Genomic DNA, 23,624 nt, shown 5'->3' on the forward strand with positions numbered 1-23,624 from the left:
TTGCATTAATATGAACATCATTAGACCAGAGAATTTACATCTTTTGGTTGGCAATTGGAATGCATTGCTTAATAAATCAATATTCACAGAAGCCCAAACCTTTCTGTCCTCAGTTATTTCATCTCTCATCTTCCACAGTACAAAAAAAAAATCAACTTCATTAATAGAAGCTGGGGGATGCTTGCTCAGAGAATGAGTATTCAAAAAAAATGGATTGTGGAGGGGAGTCAATGTGGGCCTCAAGCTCGCTGTTGACTTGTTTCTCATGATTTTCTTGCATCACTCTCAGCTTTTCCTCTACTTCTCTTACTTGCTTCTCAAAATCCTTTTTGAGCTCTTCCATGGCCTGGGACCAATTCATATTTTTCTTGGAGGCTTTGGGTGTAGGAGCTTTGACTATGTTGTCTTTTTCTGGTTGTATGTTTTGATTTTCTTTGTTACCAAAGAAAGAATCTATGGTCTGACTCTTTTTGCGCTGCTTGCTCATGATCCCAGCTAATTACTTGAGTTATAAACTCTTTGTTAAGGTAGGAGTCTGCTTCCAGTGTGGAGAATGTACTGTCCCAAGCTTCAGGGGTTTTGTGTAGCTGTTTTCAGAGATACTTCTAGGGATTTGAAAATGTTCAATTCTTCCAAGGTGCTATGATCAAGGGCGAGTTGTTTACTCCTTTCCTGGCCTGTGGTCTGGTCTGTGAGTGACCACAAGCCCTCTTTTCTGCCTTGGAACTGTGAGGAGGATTCTCTCTCCATAACCACTACAAGCTTCACCATGCCAACACTCCTCCTCGCCCCAAGACCGCCACTCAGAACAGTGACCCAGATCCAGGCAAGGGCAAAGCAAGAGAATCCTGCACCAACAAAGAGATCCCTGCCATCCCCTTCTAATCAGCCACTCGATTCTCCCTCAGTCTGTGGGCCAGAAACTCGGGAAGCAGCTGCCAACCCGGGCCAAGCTCAGGGAATGGGGCTGGGACCCCGAGCTTCTCTCTCACTGCAGACACAGACTTTTCCTACTGACCTTCTAAGTTGTCTATGGTGTTCACGGGTTGAGAAGTCTGGAAACTGCCACAGCTGCCTGCGATTCAGTCTTCTGAGGCCTGCTCCAGGTTCACTGAGGTCTGTGTGCCCACACCAAACTGCGCTCCTCTATCTACTGTTGCAATATACCTTTCTGATCAATCATCCAGGTTGTCTTGGGCAGGAAATTTGTTTCACTTTGTATTTTTGTGGGTTCTGCTGCTTTAGAATTTGTTTAGAGCCTTTTTTACAGGTATTTGGAGGGGTTTGGGGGGCAGCTCAAGCAAGTCACTGCTTTTACTCTGCCATCTTGGCTCCAGCCCCCCGAGAGCCAAAATTCTTAAATTTAATATGTCAGGGCCCCCTGTGGCACACAGTTAACCCACTTGTGAAAATAGGATTTTAAAATAATTTTTAAAAATCAATTTATTTTGGGGCAGCTAGGTGGCAAAGTGGATAGAGCACTGGCCCTGAATTCAGGAGGACCTGAGTTCAAATCCAGCCTCAGACACATAACACTTACTAGCTATGTGACCCTGGGCAAGTCACTTAACCCCATTGCCTAGCAAAAAAAAAATTATTTATTTTGATTTATCAGCCATCACTTCCATAAACTTTTGAGTTTTAAATGTTTCTCCCCCTTCCTTCCAATGTCCCTCCTGAAGATGGCATGCAATCTGATATAGGCTATACATATACATTCCTAGTAAACATATTCTCACATTAGTGATGTTGTAAGTAAGAATTAGAACCAATAGGAGGAACCACAAGAAAGAGGAAAGAAAACACAACAGAAGGGAAAAAAATAGTAAATAAAATGCTTCAATCTGCATTCAAACTCCATAGTTCTTTCTTTAGATGTGAATAGCATTTTCCATCCTGAGGCCTTTGGAGATGTCTTAGATCCTTAAATTACTGGGAAGGGTTAAGTTTGTCAATATTAGTCATCACACAATGTGGCTGTTATTGTGTATAATGTTCTCCTGGTTCTGCTCACTTCCCTCAGCATCAGTCCATACAAGTGTTTCCAGGTTTTTCTGAAGTGTGCCTGTTCATCATTTCTTATGGAGCAATAGTATTCCATTACATTCATATACTACAACTTGTTCAGCCATTTCCCCAATTGATGGACATCATCTCAATTTCCAATCCTTTGCCACCACAAAAAGAGCTGATATAAATATTTTTGTACATGTGGGTCTGTTTCCTATTTGTATGATCTCTTTGGGATATAGCCGGAGAAGTGTTGTTTCTGGGTCAAAGGGTATGCAAATTTTTATAGCCCTTTAGGCATAGTTCCAAATTGCTCTCCAAAATGGTTGGATCAACTCCACCAACAACGCATTAGTGTTCCAATTTTCCCCCATCTTCTCCAACATTTTTCATTTTCCTCTTTTGTCATGTTGGCCAATCTGATAGGTGTGATGTGGTACCTCAGAGTGGTTTTGATCTGCATTTCTCTAATCAACAGTGACTTAGAGCATTTTTTCCTATGACTATAGATGGTTTTAGTTTCCTCATCTGAGAACTGCCTGTTTATATCCTTTGATCATTTATCAATTGGGGAATGGTTTGTATTCTTATAAATGTGACTTAATTCTCTATATATCTTAGAAATGAGGCCTTTATCAGAGAGACTGGTTGTAAAAATTCTTTCCCAATTTTCTACTTTCTTTCTAATCTTGGTTGCATTGGCTTTGTTTGTACAAAAACATCTCAATTCAATGTAATCAAAGTTATCCATTTTGCATTTCATAATGTTCTCTATCTCCTGTTTGGTCATGAATTCTACTGTTCTCTATAAATCTGATAGGTAAACTATTCCTTGCTCTCGCAGTTTGCTTACAGTAGCAGCCTTTATATCTAAATCATGGACCCATTTTGACTTTATTTTGGTATATGGTATGAAATTTTGGTCTATGCCTAGTTTCTGCCATACTCTTTTCCAGTTTTTTTGTTTTGTTTTGTTTCGTTTTTGCCTTTTTTTTTTGCTAGACAATACAGTTAAGAGACTTGCCCAGGGTCACACAGCTAGTAAGTGTTATGTGTCTGTAGCTGGATTTGAATTTGACTCCTCCTGAATCCAGGGTTGGTTCTCTACCTACTGTGCCACCTAGCTTCCCCAAATTCAGGTCTTTTTTTTTTCTTTTTTCTTTCTTTTTTTTCTTTTGGTGAGGCAATTGGGGTTAAGTGACTTGACCAGAGTCACATAGCTAGTGAGTGTTATGTGTCTGAAGTCAGATTTGAACTCAGGTCCTCCTGACTCAAGAGCCAGTCCTCTATCCACTACACCACCTAGCTGTCCCCCACTCTTTTCCAGTTTTCCCAGCAGTTTTTGTCAAAGAGTGAGTTCTTCTCCCAGAAGCTGGGGTCTCTGGGTTTATCAAATAATATATTACTATAGTCATTGACTACCATGTCTTGCATGCTTAACCTATTTCACGGATCCACCACTCTATTTCTTAGCCAGTGCCAAGCATTTTTGATGATTACTGCTTTATAATACAATTTAATATCTGGAATGGCTAGGCCACCTTCCCCTGCATTTCTTTTCATAAATTTCCTTGATATTCTGGACCTTTTGTTATTCCAAATGAATATTGTTATTATTATTTTCAAATTCTATAAAATAATTTTTTGGTAGTTTGGTATGGCACTGAATAAGTAAATTAACTTAGGTAGAATTGTCATTTTTATTACATTAGCTCAGCCTACCCATGAGCAACTGATGTTTTTCCAATTATTTAGATCTGACTTTATTTGTGTGGCAAGTGATTTGTAATTGTGTTCATATAGTTTGTTTCAGGAGGTAGACTCCAAAATATTTCATATTGTCTACAGTAACTTTTAATGGAATTTCTCTTTCTATATCTTGCTGTTGGGATTCGTTGGTGATATATAGAAATGCCAATGATTTATGTGGGTTTATTTTTATAACCTGCAACTTTGCTAAAGTTGTTTATTATTTCAAGTAGCTTTTTACTTGGTTCTCTAGGATTCTCTAAGTATATCATCATATCATCTGCAAAGAGTGATAGCTTTGTTTCTTCTTTGCCTATTCTAATACCTTCAGTTTCTTTTTCTTATCTTATTGCTAAAGTTAATGTTTCCAGTACCATATTGAACAACAGTGGTGATAATGGACATCCTTGTTTCACCCCTGATCTTATTGGAAATGCTTCTAGCTTGTCCCCATTACATATGATGCTTGCTGAAGGTTTTAGGTAAATGCTATTTATTATTGTAAGGAAGACTCCATTTATTCCTATGGTCTCTAGTATTTTTAATTGGAATGGGTGTTGCATTTTGTGAAAAGCTTTTTCTGCATCTGTTGAGATGATCATGTGGTTTCTGTTAGTTTTGTTGTTGATTTGATCAATTATGCTGATAATTTTCCTAATATTGAACCAGCCCTGCATTCCTGGAATAAATCCTACCTGGTCATAGTATATTATTCTTGTGATAAATTGCTGTAATCTACTTGCTAATATTTTATTTAAAATTTTTGCATCTATATTCATTAAGGAAATTGGTCTATAATTTTGTTTCTGTTTTGACTTCCCAATTTGGGTGTCAGCACCATATTTGTATCATAAAAAGAATTTGGTAAGACTCTTTCTTCACCTAGTTTCCCAAATAGTCTATAAAGTATTGGAATTAATTGTTCTTTAAATGTTTGGTAGAATTCACTTGTAAATCTATCTGGCCCCGGAGATTTTTCCTAGGGACTTAATCAATGGCTTGTTCAATTTCTTTTTCTGAGATGAGGTCATTTAAGTATTTTATTTCCTCTTCTGTTAATCTGGGCAATTTATATTTTTGTAAATATTTATCCATTTCACTAAGGTTGTCAAATTTTATTGGCATACAGTTTGGCAAAATAGCTCCTAATCATTATTTTAATTTCTTCTTCCTTGGTGGTGAATGTACCCTTTTCATTTTTGATACTGGTAATTTGGTTTTCTTCTTCCTTTTTTTAAATTAAATTAATCAGAGGTTTATCTATTTCATTGTTTTTTTTTCATAAAACCAGCTCTTAGTTTTATTTATTAGTTCAATAGTTTTCTTAATTTCTTCTTTTGTTTTCAATAGTTCTAATTTGGTGTTTAATTGAGGATTTTTAATTTGTTGTTTTTCTAGGGTTTTTTTTAGTTGTATGCCCAATTCATTGATCTCCTCTTTTTCTATTTTATTCATGTAAGCATTTAGAGATATAAAACTTTCCCTAAGAACTGCTTTTGCTGCATCCCATAAGTTCTGGTATGTTGTCTCATCATTGTCATTCTCTTGAATGAAGTTATTGATTGTTTCTATGATTTGTTGTTTGACTCAATCATTTTTTAAGATTAGATTATTTAGTTTCCAATTATTTTTAGTCTATCTTTCCATGGCCCTTTATTACATATAATTTTTATTGCATCATGATCTGAAAAGAATGCATTTAATATTTCTGCATTTCTCCATTGGTTTGTGAGGTTTTTATGCCCTTGTACATGGTCAATTTTGTGTATGTGCCATGTACCACCAAAAAAAAAATCCTCCTTTCTATCCCCGTTCAATTTTCTCCAGAGGTCTATCATACTTAACTTTTCTAATATTCTATTCACCTCCTTAACTTCTTTCTTGTTTATTTTGTGGTTAGATGTATCTAGTTCAGAGAGGGGGAGGTTGAGGTACCTCCACTAGTATAGTTTTGATGTGTATTTTTTCCTGTAACTCCCTGAACTTCTCTAACAATTTTGATGCTATGCCATTTGGTGCATATATGTTTAGTAATGATATTACTTCATTGTCTATGGTGTCTTTTAGCAGTATATAGTTTCCTTCCCTATCTCTTTTGATAAGATCTATTTTTGCTTTTGCTTTGTCTGAGAGCAGCATTGCTACCCTCTTTTTTTTTTTTACTTCAGCTGAAACATAATGTATTCTGCTCCAACCTTTTACCTTTACCCTGTGCGTGTCACTCTGTTTCAAATGTGTTTCTTGTAAAGAACATATTGTAGGATTATGGTTTTTAATCCATCCTGCTACCTGCTTTCCTTTCATCCCATTCACATTCACAGTTATGATTACTGTCTGTGTCTTTCTCTCCATCCTTTCCCCCCTCCACCACATTTATGCTTTTCTTCCTTTCTCCTTTTTCCTTCTCACTAGTGTTTTCCTTTTGAACCCACCTCCCTTCTGTTAGCCCCCTCCCTTTCCCTCCCTTTTATTCCCACTCCCTTTTCTTCCCCTTTTCCCTACTACTGTCCTTAGGGCAACTTAGATTTCTTCTTGAGCCAAATCTGATGAGAGGAAGCTTCAAACAATGCTCATCTCCCTCCCTTCTTTCCTTCTGCTGTAATAGGTTTTTGTGCCTTTTCCTGTAATGTAATTTACCTTTGTCTGTCTCCTTTCCTTTTCTCTCAGTACATTTTCTTAATTAGATCAGATTAATCCATTTACTTGGATCCATTTAACCCACTTGATTAGATTTTATTTCTCATTACATCAAAGTTAACTTATATCCACCCCCTTTATGTATACTCCTTTAACATGATGTAATAACAATACAGTTCTCAAGAGTCACAAGTGTCATCTTCCCTGTGGGGATGTAAACAGTTTGCCCTTATTAATAACATGTTATTTCTTTCTGTCCTGTTTACCTTTTTATGTCTCTCTTGAGTCTGGTATTTAAAGATCAAATTTTCTGTTGAGCTCTAGTCTTTTTATCAGGAAGGTTTGGAAGTCCCCTATTTCATTGAATATCCATCTCTTCCCCTGAAAGATCATGCTCATTTTTGCTGGGTAGTTAATCCTTGGTTGTAATCCAAGCTCCTTTGCCTTACGGAATATCATATTCCACACCCTATGGTCCTTTAATGTAGAAGCTGCAAGGTCCTGTGTAATCCTGACTATGGTTCCATGATATTGAAAGTCTGTGATTCTATAAATGAAATGATTATGAGACCTCTCCCTCCTTTTTTCCATGCAGGAATCCACTGGGTGATAGATATTCTCAGCCTAATCTACTCAAAAGGGGATCCCACTTGGGTTGAGTCTGTCCCTTACTGGAAATGTTCTCCCTGGATAGAGATTAAATATTGCATTGAAACCATCAAGCATCTAGAAGACCCACGGATCCTTACTTCCCATCTTCAAATCCATCTCTTTCCTAGGTCTTTCTTCACGAGGAAGGCCAAGGTGAGCACTTGAGGGAGGAAGGGATGGAAAAAAGCTGGAGCAGTATTGCTGGTTCACATCCCATAGGAATTCAGAGAAGGGAGCAGGCAGATGGAGGAATCTCTCTGCTCTCCACCCTCTACACAGTGCCCTAATCATCATCCTTATGGACCTTCTGAACCTATTCCTCCTCACTTCTATCTTTGGTAATCAAGGACAAATGTCCTGTGCAGAACAGTCAGGAGTAGGGCACGAGATAAAGTAGAAGAGAAATTGGGAGAAAATATAGTTATCCCTTCCACATCACTGGGGCTAGGGGTACATTGTCCCTGCAATCTGGCAAATCCACATAAAAACGTTTGGCCTTCCCTTCATACCAGAAAAGAAGTCTAATTTTTTCTTCTTCTTATATTGGGTGTTTACAATACTTTAATGTAAAATTTGATTTAAGTATTTTTTCTGTGTTTTCTGACAACTTTTCCATATTGTTTGTAGCTTCTGTAAAACTCCCCTTCTTTTGATGATCTGGGATAAATCAAAACTGCAATGTGGAAAATCATGATGTGCAAGGATAACTGTAGATGTATGAAGTTGATTTGGATGGATTTTGAAGAAGTCCAGAAGTTTTACTGGAGGTCAAATTTGGAATGAATAGAGTAGGCATCATAGTACAATGTGGAGTAGTACAGAGAGACTCAGAAGAGACAGAAGGTTTGATCTTCCTTGCTTCAGAGAATAGAGCCAGAAGCAGGGAAGGTAACATAGGGTCCAACTGAGACTAGACATCAGCAACTACTTCCCAGAAATTGAAGTTGTCACAGAACAGAATGATGGAGTCCCCCACCCCAGGAAGAAGCTGGGATGCCTTTTATCAGGATGTAAGAGTGAGAATTCTTTTTTCCTGAAAATACTGATTGTATTTACACCCCAGTGATAAACAATAGCCTTCGCAGAATGACTAAATTTCTTTGCACATTATTACATCATGTTAAAATGCAAATAATCATGTTCAAGCAGACAGTTAAGAACATCAGAATTGGTCTTCCTGGGAATTCTTAATCATGTAATAGTCTCTTGTCCAGCCAAATACCAAAATGCATCATGTCTCCTGGGTAGTACAAGTCACTTCATTTTGGTAACAAATAATGAAGAAACACCTAGCACAAGCAGATGTAGCCCACTTCAACTCCTGGGCCAAGAAAACACTTTTGTTGATTCTTCAGAAGGATTTATTTTTTTCTAATTCAATACTGATATCAATGAACAGTCTGGACTAAAGGTGGGGAATCTGCAGCCTTTAGGTTACATGTGCCCTTCTCGGTCCTCAAGTGCAGCCCTTTGACTGAATTGAAACTTCACAGAACAAATCCTAATCCTCTTCATCCCAATCTTCCTCTTTCTTCTTCTTCTCCCCCTCCTCCCCCTCCTCCTCCTTTGTTATCTCCTCCCTCTTCCCTCTCCTTCTCCTCCCACTCCCCTTCCCCCTCCTCCCCCTCCTCCTTCTTCTTCCTCTTCTTCTTCTTCCTCTTCTCCTTCCTCCTTTCTCTTGGAGGATATAATACTGATCTTGGGATCCTACATAGGAAAACATATAAAATAATCATTTGGAAGTCTGCATCATCATTATCATCCAGGTCTTATCTCTGAGAACTTTAGGAGGAGAAAAAATAATTGAAGAAAAAACTTCAAAAACTGTTTTCATCACTTTTCAAATTGTTCTATGTCCCTTCTGTTCCTGCTTTTTCTTTATAATCTTCAAAGTGACCTTTTTTCCTCGTTCTAGCTGACACCCTGGGCACCTCTGGTCCATCAGAGAAGAGATCTGAATCATGTAGCTTGGACCACATGTCTTCATCAAAAGCTGCTTTGTGAAATATTCATTGGGTTTAAAGTGAAGTTCTAATGTTAGTTAGACTCATAGATTGTCCAATATCAGAGACCTTCACTTTAACAGCTTTGAAATCATTCAGTTTAGCTATGTGTTGTTTCTGAACCATATTCCTGAGCAGGTCACTATTTTCTATACCTATCTGCTAGCTGTGCAGACTCTGAATCAGAGAGCTGGAAGCAGGAGGAGAAGAGAGGAGAGGAGTAATAGGAAGAAGACATAGAGGCAGTGTCCTGAGCAGATGGCGCTAGAAGAAGAGACATTCTCCTGATGTATGGATTTGCTAGATGGCTGCCGCAGTTCCTGCCAACTCTCCCAATCTGTGATGCCAAAGTTCTCTGAAGAAGGACTTGAGTTGAAGGAAGAGGAGCAGAAGGACCCAAGGAGAAGTTTTAGGCAGGAGAAGACAGTGAAAAAAAATGAAGGGAAGAACAGGAGCAGAAGGACTCAGGCTAAAGGTGGAGAAAGAAGCAAGTTGAGGCTGTCACATTTTGTCTCCAGAGGGCACCTGATGTCTGGAATATCTGAGATGCTGGTGTCTGTATGTGTGTGGGACCCTGCACTCATTGGAAGATCTATGAACCAGCCCTCCAGGAAGGTGGAAAGTCTCAGGGTGTTCTCACCCCCCCAACTTTCTCTGTCCCCTCCATTTTCCCTGACCATATTATCCAGGCTCATTATGGGCTTAATGTACATTCTCTTTGACTGTCCTTGCTTCTATCATCTGAAAAATTTTCAAAAATATGTTAATCAGTGGGTACCTGAGGCATCCTCATCTGCTTCTTCTGATAATTATCCCCTTTCCTTCTTACTAGTCAGTTAATCAATAAACGTTCATCAAGTACTTACTCTGGCCCTAAGTTTGTGTCCCTTCATATCTTCAAGCATTCATTCTAGAGAACTTCCCCTCCCTTCAGCGTAGGCATCCCTTCTAGTGTTTCCTACTTAGCTGTCCTTCCCCACACTTTTCAGCTGAAAACTATTTGGGTTTGACTTACAAGACTCCTTCCATATACACTCTTATTTGGCCTTTAAATGAATGCCATCCTCAGACAGGATACTGTCATTCCTTTATATTATGCTGTTGTCTAATAAATGCTTATTCCCATTCCTCCACTTTTTTGCCTTATTGCTAAGTAAACGGCTACATCTAATAGTGCCATTGTCAGTAACTGCTTTGTATGGATGGAAGCATGTTGTTAATAGCACAAGAGATAAAATAGTGAGTGGGATACCTGCTTTTTTCTCAATAAAAAGGATCACCCTTAGGATCCTGAGAGAATCTGAGTGTAACTCTAATTCTGAATTGATTTGTTTTTCTGGGAACCTAGTCCTGCCTGTGTCAGAGAAGGTAGGGATTTGAGAGCCAGCCCAGAGAGTGACATGTCCACACACCCATAACAGAGGTATACAATGCTACCAATGTGGGTGTTCCATCTCACTCAGCAATTACACCTAGGGAAGGAATAAAGTTAGTGGGGATCGTCTACCCAGTAGCAGCAACTGGCAGAAATCATTTAGTCAGCCAGTCAATCAACATTCAGTAAACACTGGCTGCATGCCAAGCACTGTGCTGGGCATTAGGGATATTAGTGGGAGGGAACAGCAGCCCTAACGAGCAGGTCCAATGTTCTCCCTACCGGAGACATTAAATGAGGAAGGAAAATGGAAATTGCAGACTCCCAAAGTTCCAATTTCTCTTTCAGATGATTTACATCGCCAGAAATCCAAGGGATGTCTTGGTATCTTATTACCAGTTTCAAAAGCAAGTTCCATATTACCAGGCATGGTCAAGTTTTGAGCATTTCTTTGAGGAATTCCTGCGAGGAAATGGTGAGTGAAGAAAGAAGGGTAGAACCACATCATACTCCCTCTCCTTCTCCCCTTTCTCTTCTTCTTCCCCAGCCTTCTTGGCATCATAAGGACAACTCTTGTTTTATTGGTGCCTCTCCATTCACTGGATGACACATTCTTCCCAGCAGCCCAGGGGCAGGGACAGCAAAGGCTGGGACCCGTATATTAAAGAAGAGGGATGGGGGCCCAGACTAGGGAAGTGCCTTTTCCAAGCTTACACGACCAAGAAACTTATGGAGTTGACCCACATTTGAGCCCAAGTCTTCTGAATATAAGACCAGCATTCTTTTTGATGAAAAGAGTCTCAAGAGACCACGTCAGGACCTGGACTGAAATGTAGGTCACTCAAGTTTCCCTACTTTCTCCATGGTGAAGTTTAAATGCCACCTCTTCCAGGGAGCCCAGCCAGATATTTCCCTCATGGTTCATCATTCTTGCTGAGAGCCCTTAGGTGAAGGCTAGCACCTGGCTGAAGCTTGCCCTGTGCCTTTTTCATGACCCTTCTCCCAGCTAGCCCTGTATTGGGTGAAATTTCTCATTTTCTATGAAAAATCTGTAGATTGAAAGTCACAGGACAGCAGGACTTACTTCTCTGTCTATGACTCCTATTCTGACCAGCATGAAGGACAGAGTAAGAACTCTATGAATCTGTGAAACAGAAATGACCTGGCATCCCCTCTCTCCTTCCCAATTCCTATGCAGCGGGTGGATCCTGGTTTGATCACATCAAAGGATGGCTGCCCATGAGAGACTCAAAGCAGTTCTTGCTCCTGTTCTATGAAGAATTTCATCAGGTAGGTCCCTGTCCCTTTCTAGCTTTGCCAGGGGTGGACATCAATACTGGGGCCTTCCTTACGTATAATTCACCTTGTTTTGCATATATCTTGTTCATACATAGTTGTTCGCATGTTGTCTCAGCAAGTCAATAAACATTTAATAAGTACCTACGATGCGGCACACATTGTGCTGTGCTGGGCGTGCATATATAGGCAAAAGACAGTCCCTGCCTTCAAGAACCTCACAGTGTAATAGGGGAGGCGACATGCAAACAGCTATCTGCAAGCAAGATGCACACACACACACACACACACACACACATTCATGAAACAGACAGGACATCAATGACATTGGATTGAAAAGTATGTGGTGGGGAATAAAGTGCAAGAAGACTTGAAGGTTGAGAGGGAGCGAGGTGTGAAGGGTTTGGGATTTGATGATCTTGTATTTGGTCCTAGAGGCAATGGGGAGCCACTGGAGTTTACTGAGTAGGGGGTGACAAGATCAGACCAATGCTTTAGGAAAATCACTTTGGTGGCTAAATGCAAGATAGATTGACGTGAGGAGGCAGACTCCCTAGCAGGCTATGGTGATAGACCGCGATTGAAGTGATGTGGGCCTGAACCAGGGGAGTTGATAATGTCAGAGGAGAGAAGGGAGTGTATCTGAGAGATGTTGCAGAGGTGATGTTAACGAGCCTTTATAGCAGCCTGGATACTGGGGTGAGAGATAGGGAGGATTCCAAGATGACTCCCAGGTTGGAAGCCCAAGGGTCTGGGGGAATGGCATTGTTCTCTATTGTAATAGGGAGGGTAGGAGGTGAGGAGGGTTCAGAGGGAAAGAGAATGAGTTCTGTTTTGAGGCCTATTGAGTATAAGATGTCTGCTGTCTATCCAGTTTTAGATGTCTGAAAGGAAGTGGAGCTGGGAGCCTGGAGGTCAGCAGAAAGGTTGGGGCGAGGGAGGTAGACTTGAGAATCATCCACATAGAGATGGTAATTAAATTCATGAGAGCTGATGGGATAGCAAAACAAAGTAGTATGGAGGGAGAAGAAAAAGAAGGCCCAGGACAGAACCCCAAGGGACCCCTATGGTTAGAGGGCATGACCTGGATGAAGAGCCAGCCAAGGAGACAAAAAGCAGTAAGACCGGTAAGAAGAGAACCAGGAGAGAGTGGTGGCCCAAAAGCCTAGAGAGAAGAGAATAGCAAGGAGGAAAGGGTGAACACCAGTGTCAAAGGCTGCAGAGAGGCCAAGGAGAATGAGGATTGAGAGAAGGCCATTCGATTGGGCCATTAAGAAATCACCGGTAGAGAGAGCAGTTTTGGTGGAATGATGAGGTCAGGATCCAGATTGTAAGGGCTTAAGATAGGAATGAGGCCTCCTGTGAAGGTTAACCCACCACTCCCAGAGTTCAAGTTGTTCTTATTGCTGCTTGCTGCTGTTCAACCCCTTGAACTCTGTCTACTCAAGAAGGGAGGAGGAATAACATGGGTCTGTATAGAACACTTCTCTGAGTGCCATCAATCACTCCTAATGGAATATGGCTTCCATTCCTTTTTGCAGCACAGCTGCCTCTTCTCAGGGCTGCGAAATCCTCTTGGTTCTGCAAAGCCATGAGAACTCTCCAGGATCACTAATTTTCAGAAGTCTAGTAAATAATCCATCAGTGATACATTTTAGATTTTTTTTCCAGAACCAAACACAAGCTAACCTGACTCTCTTCTTCTCTCTCCCTTTTCCAAAGAGGAGCACAGCATCCGTCTGCCTCCAGTCCTGAATTATAACTTTAATGCTCCGTGACCTCTCAATTTTGATTTATCCTTCATGGCGCAGGCTATCATCATGTCACACCTGGAGTATTCCAATGGCCTGCTGGGGTGTCTAACTGCCTCAAGTCTCTCTCCACTCCAGCCGACCCTCCATTTAGCCACCAAAGTGATTTTCCTAAAATGCAGGTCCAATCATGTCACCCCACTTCTCAATAAACTCTGTGGGCTCCCTATTGCCTCTAGGAGCAAATACGAAATGCTCTTTTTGGCATTCAAAGCCCTTCATAACCTCACCCCTCCCTTCTTTTTTAGTCTTCCTACACCTTACTCCTGCCTATGTACTCTTTTATTCAGGAACACAGGCCTTCCAGGTGACTGGTGGTGCAGATTATTGACCCTAGAGTCAAGAAGACCTTAGTTCAAATTTGGCCTCAGACGCTTGCTAGCTGTATGAGCCTGGGCAACTCACTTCACTTTTGCCTGTCTCAGTTTCCCATGCTGTAAAGTGGAGACAATTGTGCCTTCCTCATAGGGTTGTCTTGGAGATCAACTGAAATAATGTTTGTAAAGCACTTAGGCAGGGCCTGGAACACAGTAGGTGCTGAATAAATGCCTGTCCCCTTCCTTTTTCTTGCCTTCTCGGTGTTCCTTGCACACGCCACTTTCTTTTCACTGGCTGCCACTCCATACAGAGAAGGCATTCCATTTTGCCTCTTGGCTTCCCTGAAATCCCAGCTCAGATTCCACTTTCTGCAAAAACCTTTGCCAGACCTCTTTATTGCTAGTTCCTCCCCTCGGAGATGACTCCCAGTTTATCCTGAGGATACAAAGAAAGGTAAACAACAGCACCTTGCTCTCAAGAAGCTCCCAGTCTAAGTTATAACGTGAATCTCGGACATATCATACAGGTATATTGTTATCTGCATGTTATCTCCCCCTGTGTCCCTGCTGGATCCTTCTTTCTGTGGGTCCCTTGAGCTGGAGCTTTTTTTGACTTAGTGACTCAACCTCATTGAGGGAAGATCAATACTTTCTTAAAATGCTTGGGATCACTGAGCATCAATGGATGGGGCATCTGTGGCCATTTAACCCACCCCTGAGTGAAAAAAAGAAACCCTTCTGTTGTGGGTCAGTCATTTCAGCCATGTCCCATACTTGGGGGCCCTATTTGGGGCTTTCTTGGCAAAGATACTTAAGGGATTTGCCATTTTTTTTCTCTAGCTCATTTTATAAATGAATGAACAAGGTTTAAGTGACTTGCCCAGGGTCAAACTGCTGGAAACATTTACAAGGTTAAAAAAAAAAACCACAGAAGAATACTGAGGAGCTGAAAACCTTGGTGATCCCTTTTGGAATCTTCATTTCCCAATCCACACTAGGAGCCGGGAGCAGGCAATGCAAACAATCTATGTACTTGTACAAGTACATAAATCTTATACTTAGATTTGAGCCATGGGGGTCCCTACCAGATCCCCCAAGGCATTGATTACTCTGTGCACACTATAACCCTTTGAGAAGCAGCAGACAGATTCTTCCCAGGCACATGAAGGGGAAGGAGAGAAATTGGAGCACACTGGACAAAGTGAGCTAGAGAAGAAAGAGATTTGGAAAGGGAACTGGAAACCCAGTTGAGGTTGATCCTTTGCACTCCAGAGATTGCTCTGCTTCAGGACAGATCCCAGGTTCCCACAACTGCCAGTGGGAAGAGGCTGAGGTGTCCAAATTCAGGGGACTAGGGACCCTGCAGCCAAAGAATGAGGGGAAGGAGACACAAAGAACTGGGAACAGGAGAGGCCACATGTTGGGAGCTTGCTGGCACATCCATCAGCAGAGGAACTGATAAAGAGCAAGAAGAGATGAGTCACATCTGAGAGGCCAGACCCCATGAGCCAGTGCTGAGCTCCAAAGGTGCTGAAGATCTAATGTGATACCTTATTTCAAAAACCCCGCAAGTGTTCCTTACAGTCACTGCGGGCTCTTGCTATGGGTCCATCCTCTCTTCTAGTCAGGTCACCTCCCTCTGAATCTTCTTTCCATGGAGAGATGCTACGAGTTGGCAAGTGCTCTTTTGAAGCCATTTCTATATCTGTCAGAAGCTTCTCCCTGTGACAGCCACACGAGGCTGAATTGCTCTGCATGAGTTGTGAGCTGGTGGGAGGAGCTCCTGCAATTCCGATTGAAAAAAAGACCTCCTTCCGCCTCCCCAGGAATCTCTTGGATCTTGCCTTACCCATTTTCCATGTCTGCTTTTGCTCCTGTCTGATCCTCTTCCTTTCCTTTGTCCTTCTGGTTTTAGTCCTCCTTTGTCTCTTTCTTCTTTGGACTATTCTCCTTCCCCTCTTTCTCCTTGTCCTTTTTTACCCTCTTCATTTCTTAGTTTTTTTACTTCCTCAGAGTTCTCTTGCTTTCCCCTCTACATCCCTCTCTTACTGTTCTTTTATTTTCCCTAATTCCTCTTTCTCCTCATCATCCTCTCTCCATCCACTGCCTTTCCTCCTGAATATGTCTTTCCCCCTTTCCCATCCACTCACTATTCCTCAACCTTGCACCTCCATCTCTCTATCTTGTTTTCTCTTGCTTTACCTCCATATCTTCCTGTTGTCTCTTTCTCCTGTTTCCTCCAATACCTCTTATTATCTTTTTTCTCTCTCTCCTTACTTCTACCTCCCTCTATGTCCTCATCCATTTACCATATTCTCTATTTGCACCTCCTGTTCCTCTTCCCTGGCCTCTCCCCAAATCCTCATCCTACTCTCTTTCCTTGACTTATTCCTATCCCATGCCTTCTTTTGGATCTTGTTCTCCCTCCCACCCCCAAACTCCTATCCTTCCTCTCCAAATCCTCATCCTCCTTCACTTAGTTTTTCTCTCTTCCCCTCAGATCTTCCCCATCAAGCTCTTCTTTCTCTCTCTTTCTCCTAAAACCCCATTTCTGCTTCTTTTTCTCTTACATTGTTAACTCTTCCTCCTACCCCTCATTTACTTTTTCATCTGCCTCTTGCCTGTCCTCTCCCTCTTCTTTCCTCTCACTTTTGGCCTCTCTCTTGCCCTTTTTTTTCCCCCTCTATGACTTTCCCCTGAGTATTGTGTCATGTGGTATTATTTTCTTAGGATCTTAAGGCCAATGTGGAGAAGATTTGCCAATTCCTGGGTAAGGAGCTGAGTGAGGGAGAAATCAGCTCAGTCGTAGAGAATGCCTCCTTCCAGGTCGTGAGAAGAAACATGATAGAAAATGAGGAAGCTCTGCCCTCGGGAATACCAGATATTTTCAAAAGTATCATACTGAGAAAAGGTGAGGAGTGGTTTGGGCCCACAAGGTAGCTCAATGGGTGGGTTTCCCCGCCCCAACTGAAATTTGTTGCTGTTGAGTACTTTCAGTTGCATCTAAGTCTTCTTGTCCCTATTTAGTGTTTCCGTGGCAAAGATACTGTAGTGGTTTAACATTTCCTTCTCCAGCCCATGTTACATATAAGAAGACCAAGGCACACAGGGTTAAGGAACCTGCCCAGGGCCAGTACCAGATGCCTTTGCAATGACCCACTCAGAGATAGGATGCACAAGTATCCAAGGAAACCTCCCCCAGGTTTTCCTGTGGAAAAACAACAAGAGGGAGCAAGAGGGAGGGGTAAGGTCAGACAGTCTCATCATCTCTATTCCCAGATTGATGAATGGTGAAGGGAAGAGCTCACTGGCTGCAGGGGAAGATGCTGACTCATAAATGTCAGTTACTAAAGTTCCACTTAGTGTCTTTTTCCTGGGCTAAGAAGGGAGAGAAAATTGGATAGAAGGGCATGATCACACAGGACCTGCCATCAAACATGTTGCCTTCTTTCTACATGTGGCAGGAATCTGTGGAGACTGGAAAAACTACTTCACAGTGACCCAGATGGAAACATTCAACAAGCTGTACCAAGAGAAGATGGAGGGGCTGGGCCAGGGCCTGTTCCCATGGGATCAGTGCTGAGATGGGCTGTGGAAGATCTGGTGTTCTCAAATTTACCCATATATATATGTGCAGATAGAGATACTTCTGCCTCCCCTTCCTATGCTGGTTCTACTACTTTCTATTCTCTTCTATTGTTGCTATGGCTAGTACAAAGAAGCATAATGTGAGGCTCACAAATTTTATTTTTTTTCTAGCTCTACAAAATAATCTTTTTAGTTTGATTGGTATGAAACTGAATAAGTAAATTAATTTGTGTAGAATTGTCATTTTTATTATATCCTTGGCCTACCCATGAGTAATTAATATTTCTCCAATTGCTTAGGTCTGTCTTAATTTTGGTGAAATGTGTTTTGTAATTGTGTCTGTATAGTGCCTGGGTTTGTCCAGGAAGGCAGACTGCCACGTATTTTCTATTATCTGCAACTATTTAAAATTGTAATCCTCCTCCTCTCTCTTCCTGCTGACTTTTGTTCATAATGTATTAGAAAGTTTGATGATTTTGTGGTGTTTTTTGTATTCTATTTTTCAGATAGTTTTTTGTTTGATTTGCTAGGATTCTCCAAATATACCATCATATTATCTGCAAAGGGCGATAGTTTTGTTTCCTCACTGTCTCTTTTTATTGCTTTAATTTCTTTTCAAAGAGTTATTTTCTTTCTTTCTTAAGATTTTTTTCTGTCAGGGACAAGATGGCAGAGAAAAGGCACTGACTCACCTGAGGTCTCTCCCAAACCCTGCCAAACACATTTAAATAACGCCACAAAGCAATTCCTAAAGCATCAGAACCCATAAAATGATGGAGTGAAATAATTTTCCAGCCAAAGACAACTGGTCAGAAAAAGATAACAGGGGTCTCTTTGCTAACACTGAGGTAGGACTCTGTTGCCTTGCCCACACACAGATCTAGGTCATAGTCCTAGGTGGCAGTGCCAGGATGAGGAAGAGCATTAACAGTGGAATGAGGACCCTCATCAGAGTTCCAGAGTAGAAAAGAGTGCTTGTGGTCACTCCCAGACCACAGCACAGGTCAGGAGAGTAGTAAACAATTCTTCTTAGATCACACCACCTTGGAAGAACTAAAAACTTACAGGTCCCTAGAATTATCTATGAAAACAGCTGCACAAAACCCCTAAAGCTTTCCTCCACCCTGGAAGCAAAGCCTTACTTCAACAAAGACTTAAAAGTCCACAAATAGGCTCAGGAAATGAGAAAACAACAGAAAAAAATTTCTGACCATAGAAAGTATAGTATGGTGACAATGAAGATCAAACACACACTCAGAAGAAGATAACAAAGTCAAAACTCCTACATTCAAAGCCTCCAAGAAAATATAAACTCAGGCCAGGGAAGAGCTCGAAAGGATTTTGAAAATCAAGTAAGAGAAATAGAGGAAAAATGGAAAGAAAAAAAAAGGTGAAGCAAGAAAATCATGAGCAAAGAGTCAACAGCTTGGAAAAGAAGATAAAAAAATACTGAAGAAAATAACACATTAAAAACAGACAGATCCAAATGGTAAAAGAGATACAAAAAATCCAACGGGGAGAAAAATGTCTTCAAAAGCAGAATTGTCCAAATGGAAAAAAACGGCACAAAATTTCATCGAAGGAAAAAAAAAACTCCCTAAAAAGCAGAATTGGCCAAATGGAAAATAAGGAACAAAAGATCATTGAAGAAAATAACTCCTTAAAAATCAGAATTGAGTAAGTGGAAGATAATGACTTTATGACAAATAAAGAAACAATAAAACAAAACCAAAAGAATGAAAAAAAAGGTGAAATATCTCTTTGGAAAAACAACTGACCTGGAAAATAGAAAATTACCAGGAGAGATAATTTTAAAATTTGTGGACTACCTGGAAGCCACAATAAAAAAAAAAAAAAGAGCCTTAGGTATAATCTTTCAGGAACTTATCAAGGGAAACTCTAATATTCTAGAGCCAGAGAGCAAAATAGAAATGGAAAGAATCCACTGATCACCTCCTGGAAGAGATCCCCAAATGCGAACTTCCAGGAATATTATAGTCAAATTCCAGAGTTCCCAGGTCAAGGAGAAAATATTGCAAGCAGCCAGAAAGAAACAATTCAACAATGTTGGAGCCACAGTCAAGATAACCCAAGATTTAGCAGCTTCTATCTTAAAGGATCAGAGGGCTTGGAATATGATATTCAGGAGGACAAAGGAGCAAGGATTATAACCAAAAATCACCTACCCAGAAAAACTGAGTATAATCCTTCAGGGTGAAAAATACATATTCAATGAGGTAGAAGACTCTCAAGCATTCTTAATGAAAAATCCATAGGTGAATAGAAAATTTGACTTTCAAATCCAAGACTCAAGAGAAGCATGAAAATGTAAATGAGAAAGGGAAATAATAAAGGACTTAAGGTCAAACTGTTTACATTCGTACAGGGGAGATGATACTTGCAACTCATTAAAACTTTCTTATTATATGGGCAGTTGGAAGGAGTATATCTAGACAGAAGGCACAGCTGAGAGTTGAATACGATGGGACTATATCTTAAAAAAATTAAATGAAGGGGTAAGAGAGGAATATACTGGGAGAAAGAAATGGAGAGGTAGAATGGGGGAAATTATCTCACATAAAAGAAGCAAAGAAATGCTTTTACTGTGGAGGAGAAAGGGGTAGTGAGTCTTTCTTTGGATCGTCACAATCTAAACATATGGAAGGCAATCCTCCATGGGCAATGCAAAACCAGAAGGGGTAAGTCCCTTTACTGAGGTGCAAAGGTGACATTAGTGAACAGGAAAATGGGCCCAACTTATACTGATATGTTCTATTTGATTGAACATTAACTCATAACATACTAAATATGAAATAAATGTCTGAGGTGACTCTCTCTCCGTCCAAGAACCAGAAGGGCCTGGTACCTCCTAACAAAACACACCCTACAAGACATGTAAATCAGGGGACCATAGAGCATTTGTTCAAGCATGGCAATGCAAGCACTACCTGCTCTATATCCAGGTTATGGACATCTTTTGAGCTCATGAAAACAACAATTCAAGCAATTTTGCCAAAGTCACCCCATTATGGTGGCGAGAGGCAACATCCCTGCAGACAACCCAAACAAACCTAGATGGCTAAAGCATGGGGAGTGATAAAAAACAAGGACTAGGCTGGGCTCCATGAACAAAGGGATGATCAGTCATTGTTGTTAGTGGTGGAGTGAAAGCCAAAGGAGAAGACTGAAAAAGAGGCTCTGAGGTTAGAGTCATTGCAGGCTCAGCAACAGATGGAGTAGGAACCGTTTGTAGAGGGAATGATGATGATGCAGATGATGATGTCTCAGATGACGTGCTTGCAGAACAGAAGGCAGAGCGTGAGAGGATGTTGGTGGTGCAAAACTACAGTCAATACCCCTCATGAAGACTTCCTAAAGCTCTGGAAAGGTTACAACACTTTGTGGGCCCTGAGGTTCACGCTCTTAAGGTAATACTTTTTCAGGAGACATGCAGCACAACTGAGGTGAGTAGCAAGAGTTATAGGACAATTATTGTTGTATGGCACATGGGGCTTTATGGCTCCCTTGAAGCAGTCTTTAAGCAGTTTCTACAACTATCATGATACAGAACCCCACAGCAATAGCCTATAACAAACCCATCACAAATCACCAAAGAAAAATCAACTATTGTGGAACAACTCACCTCATCTCATCTCATACAGTTGTCCAATCTCTGAAACTTCCGTGGATGCAGGCCTGTGGTTCTTTGGAGATCCCTCCTCTTAGGAATACTGAAATGAATGGGGCTTCAGAGAGGTTTTTAGTGGATTTACTTCTCCAGTTCAGGGCTTTTGCAGAGATCCCCTTTTCTGTTACAAATCTCAGACAAAATAGATCTTAATACAATTCTAGTTTTCTATGACATTAATCAGGCCAAATAGTGAGAGCTAGAGCAAACCTTAATGCACTAATATGAACATCAGTAGACCAGAGAATTTACATTTTTAGCTTGGCAAATTCAAATAACAACTGAAAAATTTAAAAAATCTGAACCCAAATTTTATATTTGGCAAATATAATTACCTACTCTTATTACAATTATTTAGTAAAACCAATGGAAAAAATTTCACCCTAGCTATTTTCCTTAGGCTTCTCATCCCCATCTTTATTTCCTCCCTTAGGAGAATGAGATTCTGCTAGAGAACTATTAACAGAACACCTTTTTTTAAAAAATAAGATTATGACCCCTGATACACAACTGAATTAATTTAAAAGTTGTCAAAATAATTGCAATTGTTAGAAAAAGTTCTGGGATGGGATGTATAAATACACGGAGTAGTCAACTTCAAGACAGTGCAGATCAAGTAAGTTATTTACAAAACATGTTTGCCATTCAAGACATGCTCAACATACAGGTGGCAATAATAAACTCAAAATAAAATTGGCTTTTCCCATGTAGATAACACAAGATATTCTAACATCCTTTTCTTCAAATCAAAACTGAAGATGTTTCTGTTTTAGGCTTAATAATTGACAGAACACAGTTTGGTCCCATAAACTGTTTCATCAATACCCAATTATTCTCACATTGATTTTAGAAAGGGCTAAAATTGTAGGCTAAATAGCTCAAAACTCATGCTTGTGCCTTATTATAAAAGCTCAGATGTGCTCCAGTACTGACCAATGAAATAAAGATTTGATATTGTATTTATGCTGATAACCTGCAATGATTATAGAAATTTGCCGTAGAAAGAAAACAGAGACATTAAGGAAAAAATGCTTCCGTAATTTCATGTCAGTTCCAGACTAGAGTCATATAGATAACCAATTTTATTGAGCAAGGCTTAAAAGGTTCCGTTTAAGAGGAAATGTCCTCATGGATAAATTGAGTCAAGCAAAGTCTATCTTAGCCCATGCCAAGAGTCATTCTCCCAGCCTTCCCCATGAAAACTCCACCTGTAATTCATGAATGTCAGCTCCATAGGGTTACTGGCCTCACAGGATTTCTTGATGATCATACCTGGAATCAGCTATCAATTACAGTCCTGTGAGGTTTATTAACAAGTTCAATTAATCATAGCTTTAGGCAGATTCAGTTATTAAGAATCACATATCCTTGATGTAGATGAAAAAAGTCCAAGGTCTACAGTTTCATATTTTTTAAAACAAGTCACCTTCTTAGGTCAGCTGTAAAGGGGCTTCTTCCTTCTACATCTGGTTCATAACACAAGCTCAATATAAAATAGAGCTATAAGGAAAATCATTATATTAATAATACAGAATTACCTGAAACTTGAGAGAATTTTAGTTGTGTCATCTTGAAAATAAGTCTTTGTCTCCCTCAATATTATTAGATAGATGATTCAAAAACATTTCAAAGGAAAATTCTTAATCCAATTTTGAAAATTGTGTCGTTTTTCGCTAAGTGACTAATCGTATCATCACCATTAAAGAATGTCATAGGGTGATTTCTTATAAACTAAATAATGCCTTCCAAAGGTTGGAAGGCATTATGGTCTCTATTATTTGTGATTAAAATGATGATTCAAAATGATCCCTCGCTATACTAGCATATATTACTTAAACAAAAATCACCAATAAGGTTCATCTTCTTTTATACTTGCCCTTATCAATGGAATTTTCTGTGTGAGGAGAAAGTCAGAGACATAGCAGCATTAGTTCTGTTTGATTTCAGGTAGGAGTCATAGGCAGCCAATTGTATGACAGGATGTCATAGCCAGCCTCAGAATTAACCAGGTAGGAAATTTTCTTATTTACCAAGATGTGGATAAGTCAAGACAATCCTACTTTCACCTTTGCAAGGTCATTCTTTAGACTTTCCCAGGGACAGACATCCACCTGTGGCAGTCCTCAGACTGCAGGGGCACATGGCATTTCCCTTGCATGATGAACCAGCAGACTTATGCAGGGTCAAGACACTTATACCTGGATTCAAGATAGAATAGCAGCAAATTGAAGTCCCAAGAGACTCTTCCTCAAAAAGAAAAATTTCCTTAATTTTAGCTCAGGGCTAGATAAATGTTATTTTTAAATATATATTGGCTTCAAAATCTCAACAAAACTTTTCAACAATTCATCAATTTTGTCTATTCACAACTCTCATTCTTCCCACCCTTTTGTTCTGCGAATAAAGCCAAAGGACGAACATTGGAGGTGAGATTCCCCCAGCAGAGTCCATGCAGACTAGTAGCTTCTACCTGGGAACAATTTCAGGAACTGACTTAGG

General features: G+C 40.3%; 1 protein-coding gene across 1 annotated transcript in view; it reads left to right on the top strand.

The window, feature by feature from the left end:
* LOC144454417 (sulfotransferase 2A1-like) overlaps window positions 1-17,432 on the top strand; it is a 53,351-nt gene extending 35,919 nt beyond the window's left edge. The window contains exons 2-6 of the mRNA XM_078146287.1: window positions 6,992-7,200; window positions 10,756-10,900; window positions 11,624-11,715; window positions 16,580-16,760; window positions 17,314-17,432. Of these exons, the coding sequence (XP_078002413.1) occupies window positions 6,992-7,200; window positions 10,756-10,900; window positions 11,624-11,715; window positions 16,580-16,760; window positions 17,314-17,432 (746 nt within the window). The remainder of the gene's footprint in view (window positions 1-6,991; window positions 7,201-10,755; window positions 10,901-11,623; window positions 11,716-16,579; window positions 16,761-17,313) is intronic.
* Window positions 17,433-23,624: the final 6,192 nt, after the last annotated feature.

The sequence above is a fragment of the Phascolarctos cinereus genome, unplaced genomic scaffold, assembly GCF_003287225.1.
Source record: "Phascolarctos cinereus isolate Bilbo 61053 unplaced genomic scaffold, phaCin_HiC Scaffold_726;HRSCAF=1367, whole genome shotgun sequence".
NCBI lineage: Eukaryota > Metazoa > Chordata > Mammalia > Diprotodontia > Phascolarctidae > Phascolarctos > Phascolarctos cinereus.